Here is a 25,770-nt window from a genome sequence, read left to right as displayed (position 1 = left end):
TCTCTGTTTGAGGCTTATGAATACTTTTGTTGTAGCTATTGGGAGCTACAGATTTATTGGAGCACCTTCTTTGGGAAGGTCTTTTGCAGTTGGAATGCCTTCTTTGGAAGGGTTTTCGTTGATATTGGATTGCCTTCTTAGAGAAGGACTTTTGTTGCTTTTTGGAGTTGCTGATGGCTTTATGATGGTTGATTGGAGTTCTTTCTGTGCTCATTGAGTTCTTGTTGATCCAAGCTGGAGCTTTCTGTTGCTATTTTTATACTCCAGCTTGTGGGGGAGTCTTAGAGTATATGAGAGCATGTATCGGTTGGAGGGCTATGGGTTACCATAGACCTCCATACCATGGGATTATATTTGATATGTCTTTGTTAGTGTCCTATTGGGAGTTGTTAGCTAGGTTAGAGAGTTAGTTTCCTATTTTGATTATGCATTCTACTTTCCTATTTGGGTTATGACTATGTAATAGGTAGTCTATATATTGAATGAAAGGGGAAGTCCCATTGACACACGGTTGTGACTCTCTAATTAAACCAATTTCATTGTCTCTCTCTTATTTCTTCTTTGATTCTGGTTCTCAAATCTTTACAGGCAGCAAGATACATGATCAATATGTAGACTAAAAACAGAAAATCACTGTAGCAATGAATAATAGAATCCTAAGTGAATATACCAACCCAACTAGGTTTCAATTGGGGACATGGGGATGGGGAACATAGGGCAGCATGATATCAATTCGAGTGCATGTTCTTTCACTATTCAAAAAATAATTGGTGCTATGCTAAGCCTTAACCTTGCAGCCAATAAAAAAAAATAAGGAATATTCTTAATGCGAGGATTCAATAAGAAACAAGATAGTAGGCTAATAAACTATAAACAGGGAATAATAAGCGTGGTCTGAAATCATGGATGGGAAAGTTTCATATGTAACAGCAATAAAGAGGGGAGAAGATAACCAGCAATAAAGAGAGGAGGAGAAGTAGAAACAGCTAATAAGAGAGAGAGGGGAAGAGAGGGATTCGATACCTTACCTTGTCACCAAGAAGAAGTGGAGAGAGAGAGAGAAGAGGCCAACAATTTGTCATTCTTTCAATAATATTCATTAAATACTTCTTCCATACATTTGGTTATAGCCTTGTAGGATTTAGAGATACCAATTGCAAAAGAAAAGTCCTATTTTAGGAAATAAAGACTTACATAGAGAGGCTTAAGAAAATGAAATAAGAAACTGAAATTATTCATAGAATCTAATTAAGGAACCAAATAAAGGACTTGACTTTCTTTCCAAGAAAGAAAAAACAGAAAAAAGGAAACGAGTCCCTTGCTAAAGTCGATTGCTTCTCTTGGAGGGACAAGTGGACAACTGTCTGGATAGCTGTAATCTTCTAGCAAAATCTGGGCAATATCTTCTTGCTGCAAGCTGGATGGATGGGGTCTTTTGAAAGTCAAAATTAGCTCAATATTTGGGCTGGTTTATTGAACCAAATGGCCAGGAACTAATTGATGTTGAACCAGCCTTTGGGCCTTGACTTGATGGGTCTTCTAGCAATGTGATATCCTCGGAACTCATCGTCTGTCCATATGGAGGCTGAAGAAGGTTGATCTCTGCGACGTCGCATCTGGTATACTTTAAATCCTCGACCAACTGGGCTGATGTCCTCATCAACTCTCCCCGGCTTGGAAAAATTCACCTTTGGTGAATAAAGACTCATGTATTACTCAACATGTCCGAGTGAGCCGTTGTAGTTCCTCAATGGTGATCCACGTGCTGTCGATCTTGGGTCTCCATGCCACTTGACCATGAACTCTCTGGAGCCTCCCACTTGTGTAGATAATTCTCTCATCAAGGATGTCCTCAACATCTTCAGCTCTTTTATCAAACTTGGGTACTGTTGGTAAATAAGTGGGGGAAGAGATGGGGTTTGATCAACAGTTTCATCAAGAATAAAGGGGAAGCCATCAAGGTCATTTGGGTAAAAGGAAACAACAGTAGGTGCACTATGGTAGGGAACAAGATCCTCTATATTAAAAATATTGTTGATTCCCATATTAGCTGGAAAATCAAGGACATAAGCATTGGCACCCACCCCTTTAAGAACTTTGAAAGGGCCCGCACTACGAGCATGTGATTTGCTCGCTTTCCCTTTGACAAAACGTTGCGGTTTGATCCTAACCATTACCATGCCACCCCTCTTGAAATTCTTGTAGCCATTGTTACACATCCGCCTTGGACTTGTATTGGTTATTGCTCAATGATATCCGACGTCTTACATCTGCATGTAAATTATGTATGTGCTACGCAGAAGACTCGGCTGACAGGGAGGTCTTAGAGCTAGACACAACATGAACAAGGTCTGTGGGTATCCTTGGATCGTAACCTAAACAAATCTCAAAGGGTGACAAACTAGTGGTTTGGTTCTTGGAGATGTTATATGCAAACTCATCTTGGGTAAGGACACGATCCAACTAGTAAGTTACTCTCCTATGAAGCAATGTAACAAGTTCCCTAGACTCCTATTAACAACTTCAATTTGACATCAGTCTAGGGATGGAAAGTAGAGGAGAAATTTAGTACCCATCATCTGCCATAGAGTCCTCCAAAAGTGGCTGGTCAACTTAACATCTCTATCAGACATTATATTCTTGGGCAATCTATGGTATTTCACAACCTTACTGAAGAAAAGTTTGGCCACAATAGACACATCAGAGGTTTTGAAACATGGGATAAAGTGTGCCATTTTCAAGAAGCGGTCCACAACCACATAAATGAAATCATGGCCTTAGTTTTTGGTAGACCGAGCACAAAATCAATGCTAAGGTCTTGCCATGGAGCATGTGGCACAGGAAGGGGAGTGTACAAGCCAGTGTTTTGCTTTTGTTGTTTGGTAGTTTGGCACATCCTACATTGACTTACAACACTAGCGACATCCCTCTTTAGACCAGGCTAGGAAAATCGATCCTCAATAAGGGTGCTGGTCTTATCTTGATCGAAATGACTGATGACTCCCCCAACATGCAATTCCCAGATTAGGAAGTCTCAAAGTGAATCCTGGGAAAGCACAACTTGCTTCCTTTAAAATGAAAACCATCCCTCAACAGATATCTGAGCGACTGATAGGAAGATAACCACTCAAGGAAGTGAATAACTCACTAAAATTAGGGCAAGTGGGATACTAATCATTAAGTCACTCGAATCCTACAATTTCTATGCTCATGGTCTGGAGTAGCACATTGACCCGAAAAAGTACCTGTTGTTAACAATCGAAGTCTTAAAAGCCCATATATCACACTGTTCTCAAAAAAATATTCATATTTTTAGGCAGTTACACTTTGACACTTTCATGAAAAGAGCTCGAAGCAATAAAATAAGATGAAAGATGGGATGTTAGCCTTACCGTAGAAGATTAATCATTGAGACTAGGCCGCTATCAAGCAGGATAAGCTCCCTTATCTTTGGATACGATCCGACCTCTCCCAACATGCTTAAAAGGCTTATCTACGTATTAGGCCTTTTCCAACCTACCCCTATCATAAGATAACATCCTTTTCAATCCAAGCTATCATTTCTTCTAATTCTAGCCTTCTCGTTGGAAACAACTTTGCCACTTCCTAGCTCCTCGCTTCTTTATGTTTGAGATTAGGTAGGTGAGGATCTCTCGAGTGCCATCTATTATCTGCCTCAAGAGAAAGACACCTTTCTCTTAAGAGGCGAGGATCTCTCGCGTGCCCCTCTTCTATTATCTGCTTCTTGGGATAGAAATGAACCTACTATCTGATTAATAGAAGCATTTTCCATTCTACTTCTCCCTTATCTAGTCGATCAAGAGTTCCTGACCTTTTCATGCGATTGAGAAACATGTTTACCCATCTTAATGCATTTGCTGCGGTATTCTTAACACTAGGTTGATGTTTGAGTACGAAAGTGTACTCTTGAAGGAACTCAACCCACTTAGCATGTCTTTGATTTAGTTTCTTTTGGGCACTTAGTACCTCAGAGCCTGGTGATCAGAGAACAACACGAACTCTTGCTGTTGAAGGTAATGTCACCTGTACCGCTGGGCCTAGACAACCGCATAGTATTCTTTGCATTAGTGGAATATTGTCGCTTGGCTTCATTAAGCTTCTCACTGAAATAAACAATATGTTATTGTCCTACGATACCACCTATCCCAAGGAAAGATGCATCACAATTCACTTCAAAGACCTTAGAGAAGTCTGGAGGCACAATAGTGACAATTCCGTCATCAACTTCTTAATCTTGGTAAAGGCCTTTGCAGCATTCTTATTCAATTGAAACTCCTTTTTTATGCAATCCATGATAGGAGACATAATAGAACTAAACCGGTAAGTGAACCTCTTATATAAGGTAGCTAAGCCGTGAAAGCTCCGCACCTCAGGGACATTGGTCAGTTCTCGCCACTCAACAATTGCCCTCACTTTCTTAGGATCAGTGGATATTCCTTGTGCTGACTCAACAAATCCTAAGAAATTGACTTGATCACTCCTGAAGGTGCATTTCTTGAGATTGACATAAAGCTTTTCTTGCAGAAGCACCTAGAAAACTTGTCACAAGTGATCCAAATGGGAAGACGGGGTCTTACAATAGATGAGGATGTCATTAAAGTAAACCACTAACCAATGAATGGTTGTAGCACCTGATTCATTATCCTCATAAAGGTGCTAGGTGCATTGGACAAACCAAAAGGTATTACTAACCATTCGAAAAGGCCATCCTTCGTCTTGAAGGCTGTCTTCCACTTATCTCCAGGCCTAACCCGAATTTGGTGATCCCACTCCTAAAATTCAATCTTTGAAATGATTGATGAGTCAACCATCATATCCAAAATATCAAGAAGTCTAGGGATAGGGAACCTATACTTGACAGTGATCTTGTTGATGGCTCTACTATTAACTCACATACCCCAAGTGCCATCCTTCTTTGGCGTAAGCAAGTTAGGTACCACACAAGGGCCAAGACTCTCCCAAATGAATCCCTTCTAAAGCAACCCATCCACTTGTCGTTTAAGCTCAACTCATTCTTTGGGATTCATACAATAATGAGGTAGATTTGGCAGAGAGTAACTTGGAGCTAGGTCAATGGTGTGTTGATCACGCATAGGTGGTTGCTCATCAGGTAGTTCCTCTGGAAATAATTGCCCAAATTCTCTTAACAAGGGTTGCATTTCTCTAGGAGCCTCAACAAATTTGCTTGACGAATCAATATTACTTTGTATGGAAACTAGCTCATAAATGACCCCTAACTCCTTGCACTTGCCCTCAACTATTGTTTCTTCAGAATGCTGACTGTCTTTTTTGGGGTCTGCTTGGATGTGCTTCCCTTGTGTTTTAGGGCCTTTGCCTCTTTTGGTGATCTACCCAAGCAACCTTGTAGGGTTTTGGATGAGCTTCCAGTTTGAGTCCCATTTTGGCAACAACACTTCGGGAAACCACATTCATGCAACTACCGCTGTCAATGGGGACACGGTAGTTTTTACTTTGATGGTAGGAGTAAGTAATAAAGATGTTGGTCTGTCGCCAATCATCTTTGCCCTTAGGTTGTGAGACCATGCATTGCACAACCACGAGTCAGGAGATATCCACCTCCTCAACCTCTTCATCAGACATTGTCTAACTTAGCCTATAGTCCTCATGCTCATTAACCTGAGTGTCATCTGGATCATAATCTTCAAGGTTTTGTCCTCCCACATAAAGGTGTTTGTTGGGGCATTCCCTGAAAAGGTGTCCAAATCCCTGGCATTTGAAACACTGTTGTTAACCGCTCTTTTTAGTTACCACATCCAAGATACCCTTTCCTTTGTCGTTGTCAAATTGATGTTGAGGGTTGACAGTGGGCCTAGGAAAACCTGAGGAACTTTGGAGGGGCTTTTAGAAACTTGATTCCCCAGCCTGGAAGCTCTTCTTTTAAGGAAAGGTCCTCATTAAGGATTTTATTTTGAGAGCCGTCCGAAAGGCTCGAGGGACATCTCGCTCCAGGTGAAGTGCTATGCGTGACTGGATGTCAGGGTTGAGTCTAGTAAGGAATTTGAAAGGTGTGCTTAACATCCTCACGTATAGGGCTTCTTATTTTTAACTCGTCAAACTTGCTCATGTACTCAGTCATAGTCATCTTACCTTGATTCAGAGTGTTCATGTCATTCAACTACTGTATCTTATAGGTGATAGGAAAGAATTCCTTTTTGAGTTTCTCCAGCGTTTCGACCCAAGTTGTCACTGTCTCAAGTCCTAGATTAGCCTCTAATTCTATTTAGAAGTCTTGGGCTGCTCCAGAAAGCTTGATTTTAGAAAAATCTGAAGCAATCTTCTTTGGACATGTCATAGAAATCGATTTACCGGTCCATTTGTCTAATCTAGTATAATATGACTTTATCATCAATCTTCCCATCATAGGAAAGTGCCTCTACCCTGACTATCTTCTTAACATCAAAACCCCTATTATAGTGATCAAAACCCTCCCTCATCTCCATACGGAGTGTGATACCTCGGGACATGATGTCCATGCCCTTTGCCCCTACCTCGAGCTTGTCCAATGCCTACGAAGTTATCCCCCATCCTGTCATAACCATTAGAGAGATTGCCATGGTTCTCCCCACTCGGGTTAGGGATCTCCACTCTTGGTCCAGGCCTTGAATATCGTGACCTTGCTGTTCGTTTGGGTTTAGAAAGGATGTTTCTACGGTAGCAAGTCTTGCTGTGATGTCTTGGACATTTTGGTCAAGGTTCCGGAAATTAGCAGCTTGTGCTTCCTGGTCTGCTCTACTAGCAGTCAACTCCATTTGGGTGGCCGTAAGCAACTTCTGGTTGGCTTGGAGGCCCCTCACATAATGTTGAAGTAACTGAGCCCACTGTTCAGATGAGATTGCGGTGATAGAAGGGGTAGACATGACTTGATATGCTCTACCACTACGGGTGGACATACAAGGACAACAGGCAATGGATACCAAGAATCAAAGTGTTGCTGTTTACACTTTGCTAGGGTCTGCTTAGAACCTCCAATTGAGCGAGATAATCAACCCCTTCACCCTTTGAGTCTAGAAATTTCACCCTCTAGAATATGCCTTTGGGGGGAGTAATAGGCTATGCTATTCGGTCGGAAACTAAACTAAGGAAGAAATGAACTTCCTCTAATCTACTGCAGCACGCTCTCAATTCAGACTCGACTACGGAAAGGTTATGATGAAAATTAGACCTCAATAAGCAAGACATATGAACAAAATCAGTAACAACCCAGACATGGCAACCATGCTCTGAACAAAATCAGAATTGATGTAGGGGAACACCTAGAAACTAGGGTCCCTATACAGGTTGGTTAAATAGGTATACTAAAATGTGCAAAACCCAAGCTAGGACTGACAGTAAGGGAATGGCAGCAACATACATGATCAATATGAGGACAAAAAATAGAAAATCATTGTAGCAATGAACAATAGAATCCTCAGTGAATACACCAACCCAATAAGGCTTCAATTGGGGACATGGTAATGTACAGCTTGGTTGACAAGTCAAACCAGCTCACAACTGCAGTATTTTTTTTTAACCAAAGAACAACCATAAACCAGCCCAAATATTGCATAGGAAATCAGACTATAAGGAACTGCAGACAAAGCTACAGTAAGCTATCGATATCAAGAGTTGGATCTTCTTAGGTCAGATCAGTAGGTGACCAAATAGAGACTATCGACGACTAAAATAAGTTTCACATAACCCATCAAACATGTACTAAATCACAGGACATTACTGAAGTCAGAATTGGCCGAGAAACTCTATCCATTTCAGGTATAGGCTGGGAAAAACACTAAAATCTGGGAGATTTTCAATATCTCTTAGATGGCTGGTCAGAATGACCAGATCTTCTGCCGAGTGGAGGTCCAAATGGGAGGAAGGCTCGATTCAAGTTTCATCCAATTCTGATGTCTGATACTGTTTTAGGTGGTCAGCAACCAAAATAGAAACTTCTGAAATTCTGGGCTGAACTGAAGCAAGAGTACTTGGATCGATTAGCGGCAGTAAATTACTGGAGCAATGGAAATAAGAAGATAGCTTGAAGAAAGGGACCTCTTGGGCCTCACACCGGAAAGAGTCAGCCAGATCATAAACCAGCTCCACAATCTTGATCAGACACAAGACCAGTTCTCAGCAGAGAAAACAACAGCAACAGCCATTAATTTAGTTTGTCAAAATTATGGGAGCTTTAAAAGCCTTCTCTTCTTTATTTATAATGACTAATTGGGGGGGGGGGGGAGATACAGCCTAGCAATTGGAAGGTTCCAAAATTAGAAACCTCGCAATTGATTGCCTATTACAAAAGTTTCTAGAAATTGAAAAAAGAAACAAACTTAGAAAAGGAAACTAATGACTTGACTCAAATACTGACTTAAGTTCCAAGAAATCACAAGGTCTAACAACTTTAATTGAACCTAACTAAGAAGAAAACTAATGAAAAAGGAAACAAACTAGTTAATTCTGTATGCAACCTTAAAGCCCCTAGTTTAGGCTTATAAAAATGGCCTATTACACTCAAAATACATGGGATCAAAGGCCCAACATGTATGGAGTCCGACCCTAGGCTTATTCCTAATTAAACAAACCTATTTTGGTGATGAATCTGCATCAACTCTCCCAAGCTTGAAACAATTCGTCCTCGAATTTTGTAGTGACGAGAGGGAAACAACATGAGTTGTAGATGTAACCGTTCCCAAACAGAATTCTGGTTGCTTGTAGACTTGTGAAATGTAGTCTTCAAGTCGTGGAGCTCTCTTCAAAGAACCAAGATGGCATAACGAACGATGTACATTCGACCTCTGAACTGATACCGACAGAGAACGTCATATGCGTAGAGTCATCAACGTTGGTAACCCTCTCATCAAGGATTGGAGGAGCAAGTTCTTCCTTTGCATCATGAATCTCAAAAACTTGTTGGGGAGTGCTCTCAACCACTACCTCATCATCCATGGCTTCAATATTGTCTATTCTATTTTCTTCAACATAGAACTCTTCAGTGGAATCTCCTATCTCTTGACCTTCCATCTTTGAAGCTTCAAGAACTATCTCTGCAATGGGAACCTTGACTTTAGGTTCTTTTGGTTTGAATAGAGGTATCTTCACTTCCCATAAAGGTTTTACAGGTGCTATTAATGATTCTGTGACACCAACACGTTGCTACGTTCTAGCTTATAGTTCATCCGTTCTCACCATTTGTTGATTCTATTGTATCAACATCTTAAATATATAATCAAAAGTCTCGGAACTAAATTCACTGTTGCTCATGTTCAGTTCTAAGGTTCTTTCAGGGTTGTTCTCAAACTGGCTCTGATACCACTTAATGTAAAGCTGGGTTGACAAATCAAACCAGCTCATAGTTGCAGGATTTTTTTTAACCAAAGAACAACCATAAACCAGCCCAAAAATTGCACAGGAATTCAGACTATAAGGAACTGCAGACAAAGCTACAACAAGCTATCGATATCAAGAATTGGAGCTTCTTAGGTCAGATCAGTAGGTGACCAAATAGAGACCATCAAGGAATGAAATAAAACGTGTACTAAATCACAGGTGATTACTGGAGTCAGAATAGGCCAAGAAACTCCTATCGATTTTAGGTATAGGCTGGGAAAAACACTAAAAGACAGAATATGGGAGATTTTCAATATCTCTCAGATGGCTGGTCAGAATGACCGGATCTTCTGGTCAAGTGGAGTTCCAGATGGGAGGAAGGCTTGATCCAAGTTTCAGCCAATTCTGATGTCTGAAACTGTTTCAGGTGGCCACCAACCAAAATAGGAACTTCTGAAATTCTGGGATGAACTGAAGCAAGAGTACTTGGATCGATTAGCAGCAGTAAGCACTTGAGTAATGGAAAGAAGAAGATGGCTTGAAGAAGGGGACCTCCTGGACCTCACACTGCAAAGAGTCAGCCTGATCATACACTAGGTCCACAATCTTGATCAAACACAAGACTAGTTCTCAGCAGAGAAGATAACAACATCAGCCATTAATTTAGTTTGTCAAAATCATGGGAGCTTTAGGAGCCTCCTCTTCTTTATTTATAATCACTAATAAGGGAGGGAATACAACCTAGCAATTGGAAGGTTCCAAAATTGGAAACCCCACGATTGCTTGTAACATGAGTTTCTAAAAATTGAAAATAGAAACAAACAAAAGAAAGGAAACTAATTACTTGACTCAAATACTAACTTAAGTCCTAAGAAATAATAAAGACTAATAACTTAAACTGAACCCAACTAAAAGGGAAACTAATGGAAAAGTAAACAAACTAGTTAATCCCGTATGCAACCTTAAAGAAGTGGCCTATTCCACTCAAAGCACATGGGAGTAAAGGCCCAACATGCATGGAACCCAATCCTAGGCTTATTTCTAATAAAACAAGTCTACTTTGGTGATAAATCTGCATCACATGGGGATGGGGAATATGGGGCAGCATGATATCAATTCGAGTGCATGTTTTTTCACTATTAAAAAAAATAATAGGTGCCAAGCCTTAACCTTGCAGCCAATAAAAAAATCAGGAATATTCTTTAATGCAAGGATTAAATAAGAAACAAGATAGTGTAGAAACGCAACCCTAAAACGATGCAGAAGATGATGGAAAAACAAGAACAAGCAATGCACACAGATTTACGAGGTTCGACAAGATTACCTACTACCCCGGTGAGATGAGATCCGGCTTCACTATCAATGGAAAATAGGGTTACAACGCTTGTCCCTCACACCTCTCAATATTGCACGCATTATAGAGAAAAATCCTTGGTACAAATATATAGTGAAAAACCCTAATCCGGAAAGTACACAATTGCCCTCAAATAAGAAATTCGAGCAGGGGGCCTCCTGCCCCCCCCGGCAACCCCCATGGCCCTCTAACCCGCTAGCGGGACTGCCGTCCTACCTGTCGAGGCACTGCACCAGTACTCCTTGGATGAAACTGTGACGGAGTACAAGACATCGTACACCAACAGATAGTAGGCAAATAAACTATAAACAGAGAATAATAAGCATGGGTCTAAAATTGTGGATAAGAAAGTTTCATATGTAACATCAATAAAGAGGGGAGAAGATAACCAGCAATGAAGAGAGGAGAAGAAGTAGAAGAAATTAATAAGAGAGGGAGGGGGAGAGAGATACGATACCTTACCTTGTCACCAAGAAGATGATGCTGATTAATAACCAAAATAGGCTTGTTTTATTAAGAATAAGCCTAGGATTGGGTTGTATGTGTGTTGGGCATAGTTTTTAAGGCGCTGCTAAGGCGTCGCCTTACCAGCGCCAAGGCGCTGATGCGGTCTAGAGATGGTAAGGCAGTGCTCCGCCTTACGTGAAGTGGGGCCTTATGGGGGTTTTTTTTTTTTTTTTTTAAACATATTTTAAAATTACTTGATGAAGATTTCAAATATAGATTTTTTATTGGTAGATGTATGGTTTTGTTAACACATGAGATGTATGGGATCAACTTTACTCCACCCAAAAAAAACAAAACAAAAACACGATTTACAAACATGGTTTGGATTTTGTCAAGAGTTTTAAGAAAGAGCTTTGAGAAGGAATCAAGGAATAAGGAAGAACCACTGATCCAGGCGACCATTTTGCTCCGACAGCGGTGAGCTTCATTCTTCTTTAACAGGAGTAGAAATATAGTGGATGACTTTAGGGCTTAGGCACTCATTTTGGGATTACGGCAAGTCATTTGCATCATAGAGGCAAGTATAATAAATACTTGTATTTTTTATGTCTTCTTTTATTTTTATTTATAATTTTGTTTCATAATTATGTATTTATATTATACGTTAATATGTTATGATGATTGATGATTGATGATTGATGAAGATGAACTTAGTTTATTCACTTTATTGATTTGTTTTCTTGATGAATATCTTACATTGGTATGAATATGAACCTTTAGTATTTATTTAACATATGAGTAATAGGATTCAACTAGGATTTGAGCCAAATAGATTGGTTTTATAAAAAAATTACACAGGAATGCTTTAGTCAATAAGGCGATGCTTTATGTCCGCCTTATCGCTAAGGCGCTCCGAAAGACCCTTAAACGCCTCCGTCGTCTTACCGCCTTAAAAACTATGGTGTTGGGTCTTCAGTCCATGTGGCTTGGAGTGTATTGAGCCACTTTTAGGGGTCTAAAAGAGGGGCTCTAAGGATGCAGACGGGGTTACTAGTTAGTTTTGATGGGGTTAATTAGTTTCTAATTTCAGTACTTCTTATTTCCTAGTTCTATTTCCAGTTTTAGTAACTAGGTGAGTTTCTAATTTTTAGTTTCATATTTCAGTTTTTGGAAACTAAAGTTAGTTTCATTTATGTAACCCCCATCATTATTATAAATAAATTAGGAGTCAGATGATTTTATGAATGAAAAAAGCTATGTTGTTGTTTGCTCTTATGAGTGTGCTTTGTATATAATCAAAGTGACGGAATTGGTGTTTGATCCAATTGACTTTTTGCGGCATGAAGTCCAAGAGGTCTCTTTAAGTTCTTTTTATCTTCTGGTTTTCTTTATTGCTGTTATTCTTCAGTCATCTCAAGTAAGTAATCTGATCCTTCTTTAATTCTGGTTTTAGAAACCCAGATTTCTCCCAACCGACCTCTCACTGATCTGAGGAATTAGCCACCTGATGAGGCTCAACTTTTGGTAAACTGTTAGACCAGGTTAGAGGACGAATCGATCCTAGTTTGAGGATCATCAGACCAGGGATTTGACTGATCTGAAATTTTCTCCAGTTTTGGCCAATTGTGTTATTCTGCCCAGAAATTCAATCGACGACTGATTTTTTGTGCATGATATTGGTCACTATTTATCCTTGTTTCAGTCCCAGATTTTGGTGATTTAAAGTCTCTGTTCTCTGGTTTCCTTCAAGTTGCAGAATTTCTGAAATAAAGAGATCGATATGGCTGATCCTTATTGATTGATCTCAGTTTGATTTGTATTATGTTCTAGACTTATTTGGAGATATGCTTGGTTGTTCTTGGTTTAAAAGTTCCTGTAGATTGAGACTTGGTTGGTTCACCTATCATAGTCTACATTAGTAGAACTGGAGGGAGAGAGAGAAGAAGTAGAAGAGCCACGATGGAGCAGAGCCAAGATGGGGGAGAAAGGCCAAAGATTTGTCATTCTTTCAATAATATTTATTAAAAACTTCTTCCATACATTTGGTTATAGCCTTGTAGGCATTTTAGAGATACCAATTGCAAAAGAATAGTCCTATTTTGGGAAATAAAGACCAACATAGAAAGGCTTAAGAAAATAAAATAAGAAACTGAAATTATTCCTAGAATCTAATTAAAGGAACCAAGGAGACAAGAAAGAGAAAACAAGTCCCTTGCTGAAGTTGATGGCTTCTCTTGGAGGTGCCGCTGTCTAGACAGCTATAATCTTCTAGCAAAATCTGGGCAATATCTTCTTGCTAAAAGCTGATGTCTCATCACAACTGATGTTACAATTGCTTTGAGAGTCTTAATAAATTTTGATGGGTGTAGAGAAAATGAATATTATTATGGTACTTATCTGCATAGTTATTAAGGCGTCGCCAAGGCGTTGAGGTGGTATTGGGAGCATAAGGCAGTACTACGCATTACTGGTTGCACTTAAGGGGACCGCCTTAAGGGATGAGGCACTATAAGGCGTCGCCTTATAGCGCTCTATGGACAAGGCGAGTGCCTTAAGTGCATTTTTTACTTACTTTTTTTTTTTTTCTCTGATTGCAAATGGGTTTTATTTGTTGGCATGTCTATGGGAAAGTTTACACATGATAAGCATGGGATCAAGGGTATATAAATAAAACAGACCTAAAAAAAAAAAATCACGCAAGAAGGGTTTTGGCCCTTTCGAGAGAACCAGGCGCCAATTGCACCTTTCTCCTTCGGGCCTTGCTTCGACGGTGGTGACACTCCTCCAGCGAGCCTTCCTTAGACCAAGGGAACTCCGATATGGTATGTTTTTTGCATTTTTTTCATCTTCTTTCTCTTCTATTTTTCGTTTTTCATCTTCTTTCTTCTCTCTTCTGGTTTTTCTTCATCTTTCTTTTCTATTTTTCGTTTTCCATCTTGTTTGTTCTATTTGAGACCCATCGAACCTCCATTGAAGCTGGTATTGGTCTTTGAAACTTCTCTTGGAAGTCCTATTTGTGCCTGCTGCCCAGGATGGAATGCAATACAGATTACAGACTACAAAATAAAGTATAGTTTAGGACCTTAAGTACATTTTTTGTAATTTGACAAGGGTGGTCGATCTCCCTGTCCTGCCATCAGGTTCAGCCCATTTTTGGAAGACAGAACCACCCCATTGAGAGCCCCACTCGATCAAGGATTTGGCTTTTTCTTTATATTTATAATTTTGTTTCATAATTATATTTTTTCTGTATATTTATGATTTTTTTCATATATATATATATATCTATATATATATTTGGATGAATAACATATATTTATATTATGCTATGAATTATGATCATGATTGATGAAGATGAATTTAGTTTATTCACTTTATTGATTTTTTTTTTTTTTTTACTTTATTTTTTGATGAACATCTTGCATTGGTATGAAGTATGAAACTTTAATCTTTATTTAGCATATGAGTAGTATTATATAATTTTTTAATATGCCATTTAAGCCAAACAGAATGGCTACCTAAAAAAAATAAAAAATAAATAAAACAGTAGAACGCTTTATTCAATTAGGTGACGCCTTATGCCCACCTTATCGCCCAAGCGCTCCGAAAGACCCTCAAATGCCTCGGTCGCCTCACCGCCTTAATAACTATGATTATCTGGTTGGTTGTAACATACCTGAAACGATGACATGCACAACAGGTGCTTGGTAGATGGTTTTCTGCTTATTGTAACATCCTGCTTGCAGATACTGTAGAATTTTCCCTTGGAACATTGATAGTAGATGCCATGTTTTGTTAATGGATTTTCTTGTCTATTTTGAGTAACAGTGTGACGCGGAATTATTTTGAGAACTTGGTCCGAGCATTGGAGAATGGTCTGTCGGATGTTGACAGCCATGGCACTTGCAGCAGGGCAGGAAGCTCGAAGAGCTTGGGTGGCAAGGGCAGAAGTGGAAGAGGCAAGGGAACATCATCCAAATCTGGTGGTCCTAGTAGAGCTTTGGATGATTGAGGCTGTTGGTCGTGTGAACACTGGACCTCAGCCAATACAAAGTCTTCTACCATTTGTGAGACATGTCGCCAGCATCATCAGGCACACCTTGATTCACACTACTTAACAAGAGGTGACGCCAATGGGATTTGGCAGTCTGGAACTAGTGTGGCCAGTTCCAATGGCTAAACTTCCTGGTGCAAGCCGGCGGGGCGGGGTCACCTTTAAGGCTGTGAATGCATTGAAGAACGAGAGAATTGGAAGTATTGAAGAGTGAGAATGGGAAATAATTAGAAGAAGATGAACTGGCCTTTCCTCTTGGGTGTTTCTGTATTGGAGAAGGGAACACTGATTCATTGTATATAATCTGTTGTTTAAACTGGTTTGATTACTGATCAAATATAATGCAGAGACAGCAGGGGCTAATGAGAAACTTACTCATTTGTAGCCTTTTGCAGAGCCTAGAAGATATTTCTAGCCATCTATTAAGAACTCCTGATTGAAATGTATATGCACTCTTCTTTGGCTGGATCTTTTTAATGTGTTTCTTGCAGGGCACTTGTAGTGGACATTGTAGGGGTAACAGCTGACAAGGGTGATACTGTCAAAGACCTGATAACTTCATATAGGACTTGGATTACTTGTTTCCAAACATGTTTACACCAGATGTGGAAGTTGTGCTGAAATTCCCAATAAATTTCTATTTCAACTGATTGGTTGATGAGGCTCAGGGAGGGATGCTTTGTGGAAGATAACCATAGGTTAGTGGTTACTGAAAATAATTCATCTGCTGCTGGTGGTGGTTCTTATAGCTCTTGCTGTCTGTTCTTTCATCTACTTACTTAAAATTACGAGGGCTGGCCGTGGAAAATTTCCACAATGCTTTTTGATGTTTCAGTTTCTCTCATGGGATCAAACAATACAATGGTGTATTCTAAATTGATGCATTACATAGGCTGGCAGGGAAAAACTCTGATGATGGTGTTTTAGGTAATGTGGCTGTAGTCTATTTGATCTTTGTAATTTACAGTTCTAGTTTTCAAAAACGTTTGTGTTTCTGCTTATTGTATAGACTTTAGATAGATTTTCCATTTTGATATGATGGGAGTGGCAACTCTTATCTTTTTTTTATTTTTTTCAATTAAGTCTATTTAAAAAGAAAATGCAAGGATGATGTTTGAATACAAAATGAAATAATTCATATATACATTGAATCACTTGATTCAATCTGTTCTTACTGAAGAAAACACTCAATTTTTTTGTTTTTTGGTAGAAGAGAAAGTCAATTCAATAATTCACCTTAATTATTAGATGGTCCTGTTGGGGAAACGAGGATAGGGATCGTCCTATCGGAAGAGTTGGCCTTTAAAATTTTTTAAATAAATATGAAGAAAGATGAGGTTATTTTAGAGGTTCACAATTGCAAACGCTTCATGCGAGCTGAATCTTATCATGAACGGTTCTATTCACTGCTGTAACTCTACTTTCCTGTCAAGTTGATGACCCCGCCCCAAGAACAAAACCATAGTGTTCAACTTCACACTCGCACATAAGGAGGAAGAGGGAGTGGGGAGCTGAGAGAGAGAGAGAGAGAGATCAAATGGTGAATCAATTCTATAAGGAAAGAAAACTACATCATGATAAACTTTTTAAAACTACTTTTAGAATTTTTTTAGTGAGGCTTTCAATATTGGAGTCAGTTTAAATGATATCATTTTGTATGATTTAGTTGTCATTATAATAGAAAACAGAAAGAGTGTAGAGAAAGATTCTTTGCAACATCATCTCCAAAATCTTGACGTGAGATCTCATCCCTCATCAAGATGTTCATACAATTAATATAATCCAAAAGACTATGGTCTATAAAAAACATACTACATAAATGCGATGAACCAATATGGGATTTCACCTAGCTTGCCGTGTGTTAGGTTAATGCCACATTTTCAATGTGGTACTATCAAGGATTTAACTCCTCTATGGGGCAACATGATGTCTGGCGTGCATCCAACGGTAATAAACGCCTTGGCATGGAGCCCAAGGTAGTTGCATACAACCCAAGGTGTTTTTAGGCATTAGATGCATGCCCGACATCATGTTGCGCCATAGAGGATCCAAATCCTATTATCAATACATGCACAACCATGTAGGTGTCACTTTACTTTAAGTTCCCAAATTAAGTATATAATTACACATTAATCACCCATGATGCAATATTTCATCATAGACTATACGTCATGTGTGTGAATTTGCTACCATAAATTCATTCTATAGTAAAATAATTTTCAAAGATTTTATAATTCCGATTGGACCAAAAAAATAATTCTAACAAAGTTTGTGAAAATAATAATTAATAAATGATATGAATTTTCAAAGCCTTACTAATTAATTTACCAAAATGCCACTGGTATCGAATTTGTGTCCAATCAATTACAAGCATTTTTTCTCTTTCAATTTCATTTGATCAGAGCAGTGGATTCCATGTTGGGCATCTATCTTTTTTGAATGCGGCTAAATACTGTGAATTTAGTACATCAATATACAGTCAAGGGAGACATCAATTGCTAGTGCACTAAAACTTACAATGCGTAACAGCATCAATAAGGACCCCTCAGGTCAAGGGGCCGACCGTACACTATTAAATTTAGAATTCTATTTTAAATCTTGAATCCTCACTCCTAGATACACATAATGCGATAAGCATATGAATAGGTTGTTCAATTCAATCCCTACTTGTGAACAATTTATTGGGTTTCCTTCTTATAGGAAGATACCACACGTTGGGTTTGCTCCTCAAAGGAGAGGACCACTTGGCTAATGAGTGTCCAAAGGGAAAAAGGAAGTGATAACTTAACCCATATAATAGTTGTAGTGATGAGAGTGATTCACTCACTCTCTCCCATGTCTCTTACTAAAGCCTACTTAAGTTTCCGTTTATTTGTTTCTATATAAATGAGGGAAAGTTTGAGAAATAACCTCTCCGTAAAGCAGGAATAAATCTATGTACATTATGACCCTCCCCATACACCACAATGGAGGGTGCATCATGCATTGTGTTAGTCATTTTACAAAGGAGGGACAATGAGAGGTGTAAGTAGTAAAATCCATTTCCGATTCCAACATTGAGATGAATAATTATTGTGAGATCTCATTTCTTGTTATGGTTTTTTCCATAGGTGAAAAGAGGAGAGGAGAGAAAAGAAGGAAGAGAAAGTGCTCTCTTTTGTGTTCCTCATATTGAATGTGGTATGATGATGTTTACTTTGTTAAGGGAAGAAGGGAAGGTATTGCGTCTTTTTCATATTTGTCCCGATAGGTTTTGAGGTTAGAGTACAGTAACCTTGTGAATCCACTTTTATTTGGTGAGTTGTTTTGTAATTTAGGAGGGGATTTTTCTCGTTATATTTGGCCGCTTCTAGCATTGACTAAAGAGAGTATTTGCAATCCCATTATTGATTATAATGGAAGGTTTTACCCAGACATGGATTTTTTCAACATTAAAATTGGGGTGGGATTTTGTAGTTGGGTTGTGTTTAGTGTGCTTATTATCTTATATATATTTTGTTATCATTGTATATATCCATAAACTTGTGCTCATGTGAAAAATGAGTCATTTTCCCAACAAGTAACATTAGAGCAATGTTCTTAAAATCATGTGCAAAAGACGGAGAAAACACAACACAAATAATAAGATTAAGTGGTAGCAATTACATGGTTTGGAAAACAAAGATGGAGGACTTCTTGTATTGCAAGGATTATATGTACCCATAGTGTGTGATACTATGATGAAACCCAAAATGATGACTGATGTTGACTTGAAGACCTTGGATTGAAAGTTCAATATATTTGACAAATTTTGGATTGTACCATTTTCCATCACATTTCCTTATAGGCGTCGGCACATTCAACGTGAAAGAAATTAAAAGGGTTGTACAAAAAGAAGAATGCCGACAACAAAAGCTTTTTGGATATGAAAGCTTGTGAACCTGAAGTATAGAGAAAAAGCTCTATTAAAGAACATTTAAACGAGACAAGTATTGTGAACAAGTTCTCCATGAAGATGATGTTTGAAAATGAGGTACAAGCCCTAGTACTTCTCAGCTCATTACTTGACAGTTGGGAGATCAGATGGAGTGTTCAAATTGAGTCAAGTGATAGGAAGTCTATTAAACAAGGAAATAAGGAAATTCTTAGGTTCATCTCATAAAAAAAATAATAATAATAAAAAAAAAAGAGTAAAAGCAAATCAAGAGAGGAGATTACATGCCACTACTACAAAAATGAAGGGCATATGAAAATAGGGTGCATGAAGCTCAAGATAGATTTAAAGAATGAAGATAGACAAAGATACCACCACCCTTGCTATCTACACATTGGTGATATTATTTAGGTTCCTTCACGCATCCATGTTTGTACTGATGACTTCATTGATCCTATCTAGATCCTCCTCCAAGACTCATAATCATGGGAGAGATTTATAACAAAACAATAGAGATGTATATTATGATGGTGACGATGATGATGCTTCTGCTGTTGTATAAGTATGTGAACAGTCAAAGCCACTAGTTGAAATTCAGTTAATGAGATGATCTACCAAGGAGCGTCAGCTGTCTACCAAAGTTCCACTACATCAGTATATAGAGGAAAACCATGCTTTAAGGAAGCAAATGTCAACGAATATGAAATCCATGCAAGTGGAGTAGTTGCATGATGGAAGTATCAATAATCATTGTGAAGTTTGATCTATTCCATGATCCATAGTTATTCATTCGAGGGACTAGAGTTTCACAGGATGACACATAGAGTGTATCCATAGAATTGCACATATAGTGGTGTATAGGACATAGTGCATGCAGAGACAATGCTGCACACAAAATGATACATGCACTAATAATGGACAGAGTGAAGAATGAAGCTAGTAAAACGCTTGTGTAGAGGCATAGGAACCATCTTCTATAATTGACAAGATGTTGACATGAGATATTAGGAGATCCCTCCTCATGAGTCGAAGGAAAAGTTTATTGGGTTTCCTCCTCATAGGAGGAGACCTCATATTGGGTTACCTCCTTAGATAGTGACTGTCCAAAAAAAAAGGAGTGATGACATCACCTACATAATAGTTGTAGCGGTGAGACTGATGTAACTTTTTTACTAGGTGAGAGAAACTTGGTCCGCAAGTTTTCTCCTTCCGCCGCTCACGGAGGTGCTCTGAGTTGTCGTGAATCTTAGCAGTTAACCCTTCCTTGTCTTACTTCACGTTTTGATCACTCCTGCAACTGAAGACGAGGCTTTGTATTGAGTTCTCTTAGCCTTGAGAGAGAGAGTACGTTCTTTCTGGGAAGCTTTGCTACTGTGAGGAGAACATGCGGAAGAGATGTACTCGAAGCGAAGTACACGAGGAAGAGATTCTCCTCCGGCCAAACCTTTCTTCTCAAACCCGGCAAATTCGTAAGGGTTTTTCTCTGAGCTGCTATTCCTTTTCCCCTGTTTATCTTTCCTTTTAGTCATTTTCCCCTTGTTCAGACCCACTTTGTATAGAGGTTTTTCAGGAACAGAGGATGAGGAAGACAGAGAACGTTTCTAGGAATTTTTAGGGCTCCAACTGACTGATCATATGCGTATGTGTTTCCAACTTTACTATTCACTCTTTTATAGAGATAGAGTCCAAAGATCCATTGAACAACGAATCTTTTCTGATCAGCGGAATCGCACTGCCATTACTCCTGAAATTACTCCTTCCGTAACGGAGTGACTGTTACTGTGGTTCTGTGATGAGGCCGGATGGCCATCTCACCAACATCTCCCACTTAGCCATTCTGGCCGAATTCATATTTTCCTTTCCCATTTCCAAGAATTACCTTAATGAAAATTTCATTTAGAGTTCTAATTTCCAAGAACATCTATCGTGACATTTCCATTTCCATTTCCATTTCCGTTCCCATATCCAGGAACAATAAAAACATGGTCATGATGAGGAACATTCAGTTCCTATTCCAGACTTAGACTGTTCTAAGTCCCATTAAATTTATATGCTTAATGTAAGCTTCCGCACGAACTCCGTTTGTGAGGGGATCGGCTACCATATCACTTGTAGGTATATAGGTAACTTTAATTTCACCTTTTTCTACTATATCTCGAATATAGTGGTATTGTATTTCTACATGTTTTCCCCTTAAGTTATTTGCACCACTGTGTATCAAGCTTATTGCTGCTTGATTATCACAGAATATTTCCACTGGTCCATCTACAAGATCCAGCCCAAACTCATTTAAAAACCGTCTTATCCAGACTGCATGAGTACTTGCCATACTACAAGCAACATACTCAGCTTCTTGTGTGTGCCTAGCAACACACCCTTGTTTCTTGCTACCCCAAGAAACTGCTGCTCCTCCATATATGAGCACATGACCAGAGGTGGACTTACAATCATCTCTGTCACCTCCAAAGTCAGCATCGGAATATCCAATAACCTCAAGCTTTTCTGCTTGAAAACACAATTTCAAATGTTTAGTTCCTTTAATATATTTCATAATCCTTTTCACAGCTTCCCAATGGGTAGAGCCAGGATTGCTTTGGTATCTACTTACCAAACTGACTGGATAGGCCAAATCCGGTCGTGTACACAACATTGCGTACATCAAACTACCTACTGCCTGAGCATAAGGTACATTCAACTTTTCCTGTCCTTCTTGAGGACATTGACTTTTTGATAAAGTCTTTCCCAATACTATTGGAGTTGAAGAGGGATTGCAATTCTGCATCCCGAATCTTTTCAACACAGAGTTCAAGTATTTTTCTTGACTCAAACACAATCTACATTGTGTTCGATCTCTAATGATTTGAATTCCTAGAATATAGGATGCTTCCCCCATATCCTTCATTTCAAATCTGTTACTAAGTTCATACTTGGTTCTGTGTAGCATATTTAAGTCATTTCCAGCCAATAGTATGTCATCAACATATAAGGAAAGAATAATAAAACTACTCCCACTCTTCAAAATATATACACAGTTGTCCAACTGGTTTGCCACGAATCCTAACTTAAGGACCGTTTTGTGGAATACTAGGTACCACTGACGTGAGGACTGTTTTAGTCCGTACAGAGACTTTTTAAGTCTACATAGTTTATCTTCCTGTCCCACAACCTGAAAACCTTCAGGTTGTCGCATATATATAGTTTCTTCCAACTCGCCATTAAGAAAGGCAGTTTTCACATCCATCTGGAATAATTCTAAGTCTAGATATGCAACAAGTGTCAATATCAGTCTAATAGAGGCAAATTTTGCTACCGATGAATATGTTTCCTGGTAGTCTATTCCTCCTTTTTGTGTATATCCTTTCGCTACTAACCGGGCCTTAAATTTATCAATAGACCCATCCACTTTATACTTTTTTTTAAGTACCCATTGCAACCTATAGCATTTCTACCCTTTGGTAGGTCACAAAGTTCCCATACTTGATTCTTTGTGATAGAATCAATTTCCTTCTGCATGGCATTCCACCATTCATCTGATTCTCACGATTTCATCGCTTCACTATAGGTTATGGGATCAACTACTTCTTCCATATATGTGTCAACTGTATGACAAGATGGCTCACAAAGATAAAGGTAGTAGTCATCTAAATAAGTTGGGTGTGCTCTAGTTCTTTTACTCCCACTTACCCTAGGTTCCGGTTCTTGTCTCTGATGATCATCTTGATCTTCAAGAACTTGGATTCCTTGATCAAAAATTCATGGTTCCTCTTGAGGGTCAAAATCATAGTCATCGTCAATGACATGCAGGGGTTCTACATCTTCCTGTTGCGGTTTCTCTTCTAGTTTCTCTAGAAATTCCGCATTACGACTCTCAATTACCCCTTTTTCAGGGAGATAGAACCTATATCCCTTTGATCCTTCAGGATATCCTATGAACTTGCATTTGATCGTTCTAGAATCTAACTTGTTCCTATATGACTCAGGTATTAGTACATGGGCTACTGATCCCCACTTTCTTAGATTTTCTAAGTTTGGTTTTCTACTTGTCCACATTTCATAGGGAGTAGTCTCAACATATTTGGTAGGAATTCTGTTTAGGATATAATTCACTGTGAGAATGGCCTCTCCCCAAAATTCCTTAGAGAGAGAAGAATGTGATAACATGCAACGCACTACATTAAGTAGTGTTCTATTTCGTCTTTCAGCCACACCGTTCTGTTGTGGTGTGAAAGACATTGTCTTTTGTTTAATGATTCCATGTTCCTCACAAAAATTTTCAAACTCTTTGGAGTTATACTCTCCACCACGATCGGTTCTTAGAACCTTAATATTTCTTTCCAACTGATTTTGTACTTCAATTCTATAGCGTCTGAAACATTCAAATGCTTCAGATTTCCTACTAAGCAAGTAAATATATCCATACTTGGATAGATTATTTGTGAATGTGATAAAATAAGTTTTACCACTATGGGTACTCACATTGAGTGGTCCACAGATGTCAGAGTGTACCACTCCAAGAAGTTCATTTGCTCTCACTCCCACTGAAAAGGGTTTCCTAGTCATTTTACCAGAGAGACCATGTTCGCATGCATCATATTCTACTTTAGATAACTTAGGAACTAAACCCAATTTAATTATTTGTTGCATTTTCTTAATTCCAGGGTGTCCTAGTCTCATATGCCACATATACGAATCAACAAGATTTGCACAATCAATATAAACTAATGATCCAGGTGCATTTTCATTAATAATATTAGAGGTTACATTTTCAACAGTAGAAAGTAAGAACAAGTCCTGCTCAGGGACAAATCGTCTTGAAGTAAAAGATCGACCATGATTTCCAATGGTGACCTCAGAGCTAGTGAAGCGCACTTCAAGGCCCTTCTTAACAAGAGCTGGTACAGAAATCAAATTCCGACGCATGTTGGGGGCATAGATTACATCCTTCAGATGAAAATTAGCCTTCCCGAGGTCAAGCACATAGTCTGCAACACTTCGAACTTCACTATACGAGTTGTTGCCCATGAAGATCTTAGGGTCACCAGGTGTAAGAGTCTTCATCTCTTGTTGTCCTCTTGTGGTCCATGCAATATGACGTGTCGCACCTGAGTCGATCCACCACCCCTCATACTGTTGTCCAGATAAACTGCACTCAACTGTGCCAATAAATTCTTTCCGCTGAGTGTTTGGTGGTGGTGCATGTGGAGTATTTCCTTTGTTCTTTTTCTTAGGGCAGGAAGCCCTAAAGTGACCGAATTTTCCACATTCGTAACATGCTCCAGGTGGCACCTTTTGAAAATTCCTAGACTTCATTTTTCCTTTCCCTTTGAACTTATTCTGATTATTGTTGGGGCGGAGTTGGTTGGCATTGGGACGAAATCGGTGTTGATGTGCCAATGTTTCCACTTGGTCAATCTCTGGCGGAGTTGGGTTAGACTGGGTTATATGTAATTCACCCATGGACTTTGTCATCATGCATTGCTGATAGTATTGTAGTTGTTGGGGAAGTTTATCAATAGTGAGATTGTCCCCGAGGAATCTCAGTGCGGTTTGTGCCATTGCCCAAGAAGGGGGCAAACTGTTAATGATGGTGGATACTTGGTAGTTATTTGACACTTCTGATCCAGCATCAGCCAAGTCTTGAGCCAAAACCAACATTTTGTTGACATGATCCACAACATCCTCACCCTCAGTCATTCTACAACTATTATATTTGTGAGTCAGTAGCTGAGTGTGGGTTTCAGTTTTCACATCATACTTGGCCCTTACAGCTTCCATTACAGATTTGGTAGTTGTGTGTTTATTAAACACCTTCATCAGATGGTCTTCCATCTTCAAGAGGATCATGCTTCGGGCTCTTTTGTCATCTTCAGCCCATTTTTCCGCAGCTTTAATCTCTGCGAGGGTAGCATCATCCCCAATCACATGTCTTGGTTCCAGAACATGGTCCATCTTCTCATATATCAACACATGTGTGATTTTCATGTTCCAAGTTTCATAGTTCGACCCATTCAATCTCTCAAGGTTGTTGATTTCATGTGACAAGGGTTTTCCAGCCATGATGGTGTTCTGAAAAATGAATAATAAACAAGTTTAATTCTCTATTCTAATTATATGTTCTTACATATAGGTTTTCCCCTTTATTTTATTTTATTTTTTTTATATTACTATTATTATTATTTTTTTTTAATTATCTTAATACGAAGTCAACATTTTTTCCCGTGTTAAATTCGGATTCTCTATGGCTTCAATAATTTGTTATGGTGTCAGTCGATTTAATTCAAATATGCAATTTGTTAAACATAAGAATTTTTTTTTTAAATAATGATATAAATGAACAGATATTATATAATCAAATAAAATTCTAGAAAAAAAATGTTTGGTAAAGAAGAGGGTTCTATTATTATATTCAAATGTCGAATATTAATCCCAGCATATCAAACATAATGCTGACAGTAAAAAAAAATATATGTAACATTATATGTATTAGAGACAATAAAAATTTGTTTTAAAATAATAAATAGACTAATATTTTTTTAAACCAATTCAGAATTCAGAGAGTATTATATTAAATAATATCCTCACATATAACAATTCTAAAGCAATAAAGCACTGTGACTTATACGGCAGATGTGAGGATGAATTAAAAAAAAATAT

The 25,770-nt window shown here is 38.6% G+C and overlaps 1 protein-coding gene across 2 annotated transcripts in view; it reads left to right on the top strand.

The window, feature by feature from the left end:
- LOC122063462 (probable E3 ubiquitin-protein ligase ARI7) overlaps nucleotides 1-15,673 on the top strand; it is a 95,993-nt gene extending 80,320 nt beyond the window's left edge. For both annotated transcript variants that reach the window (XM_042627171.1, XM_042627170.1), the window contains one exon: nucleotides 14,978-15,673. In XM_042627171.1, coding sequence (XP_042483105.1) covers nucleotides 14,978-15,161 — 184 coding nt within the window. In that variant the 3' untranslated portion in view covers nucleotides 15,162-15,673. The remainder of the gene's footprint in view (nucleotides 1-14,977) is intronic.
- Nucleotides 15,674-25,770: the final 10,097 nt, after the last annotated feature.

The sequence above is a fragment of the Macadamia integrifolia genome, unplaced genomic scaffold (genome assembly GCF_013358625.1).
Source record: "Macadamia integrifolia cultivar HAES 741 unplaced genomic scaffold, SCU_Mint_v3 scaffold1330, whole genome shotgun sequence".
Lineage (NCBI taxonomy): Eukaryota > Viridiplantae > Streptophyta > Magnoliopsida > Proteales > Proteaceae > Macadamia > Macadamia integrifolia.
Note: the sequence above shows the minus strand (reverse complement) of the source record. Positions and strands in the feature narration are given on the sequence as shown.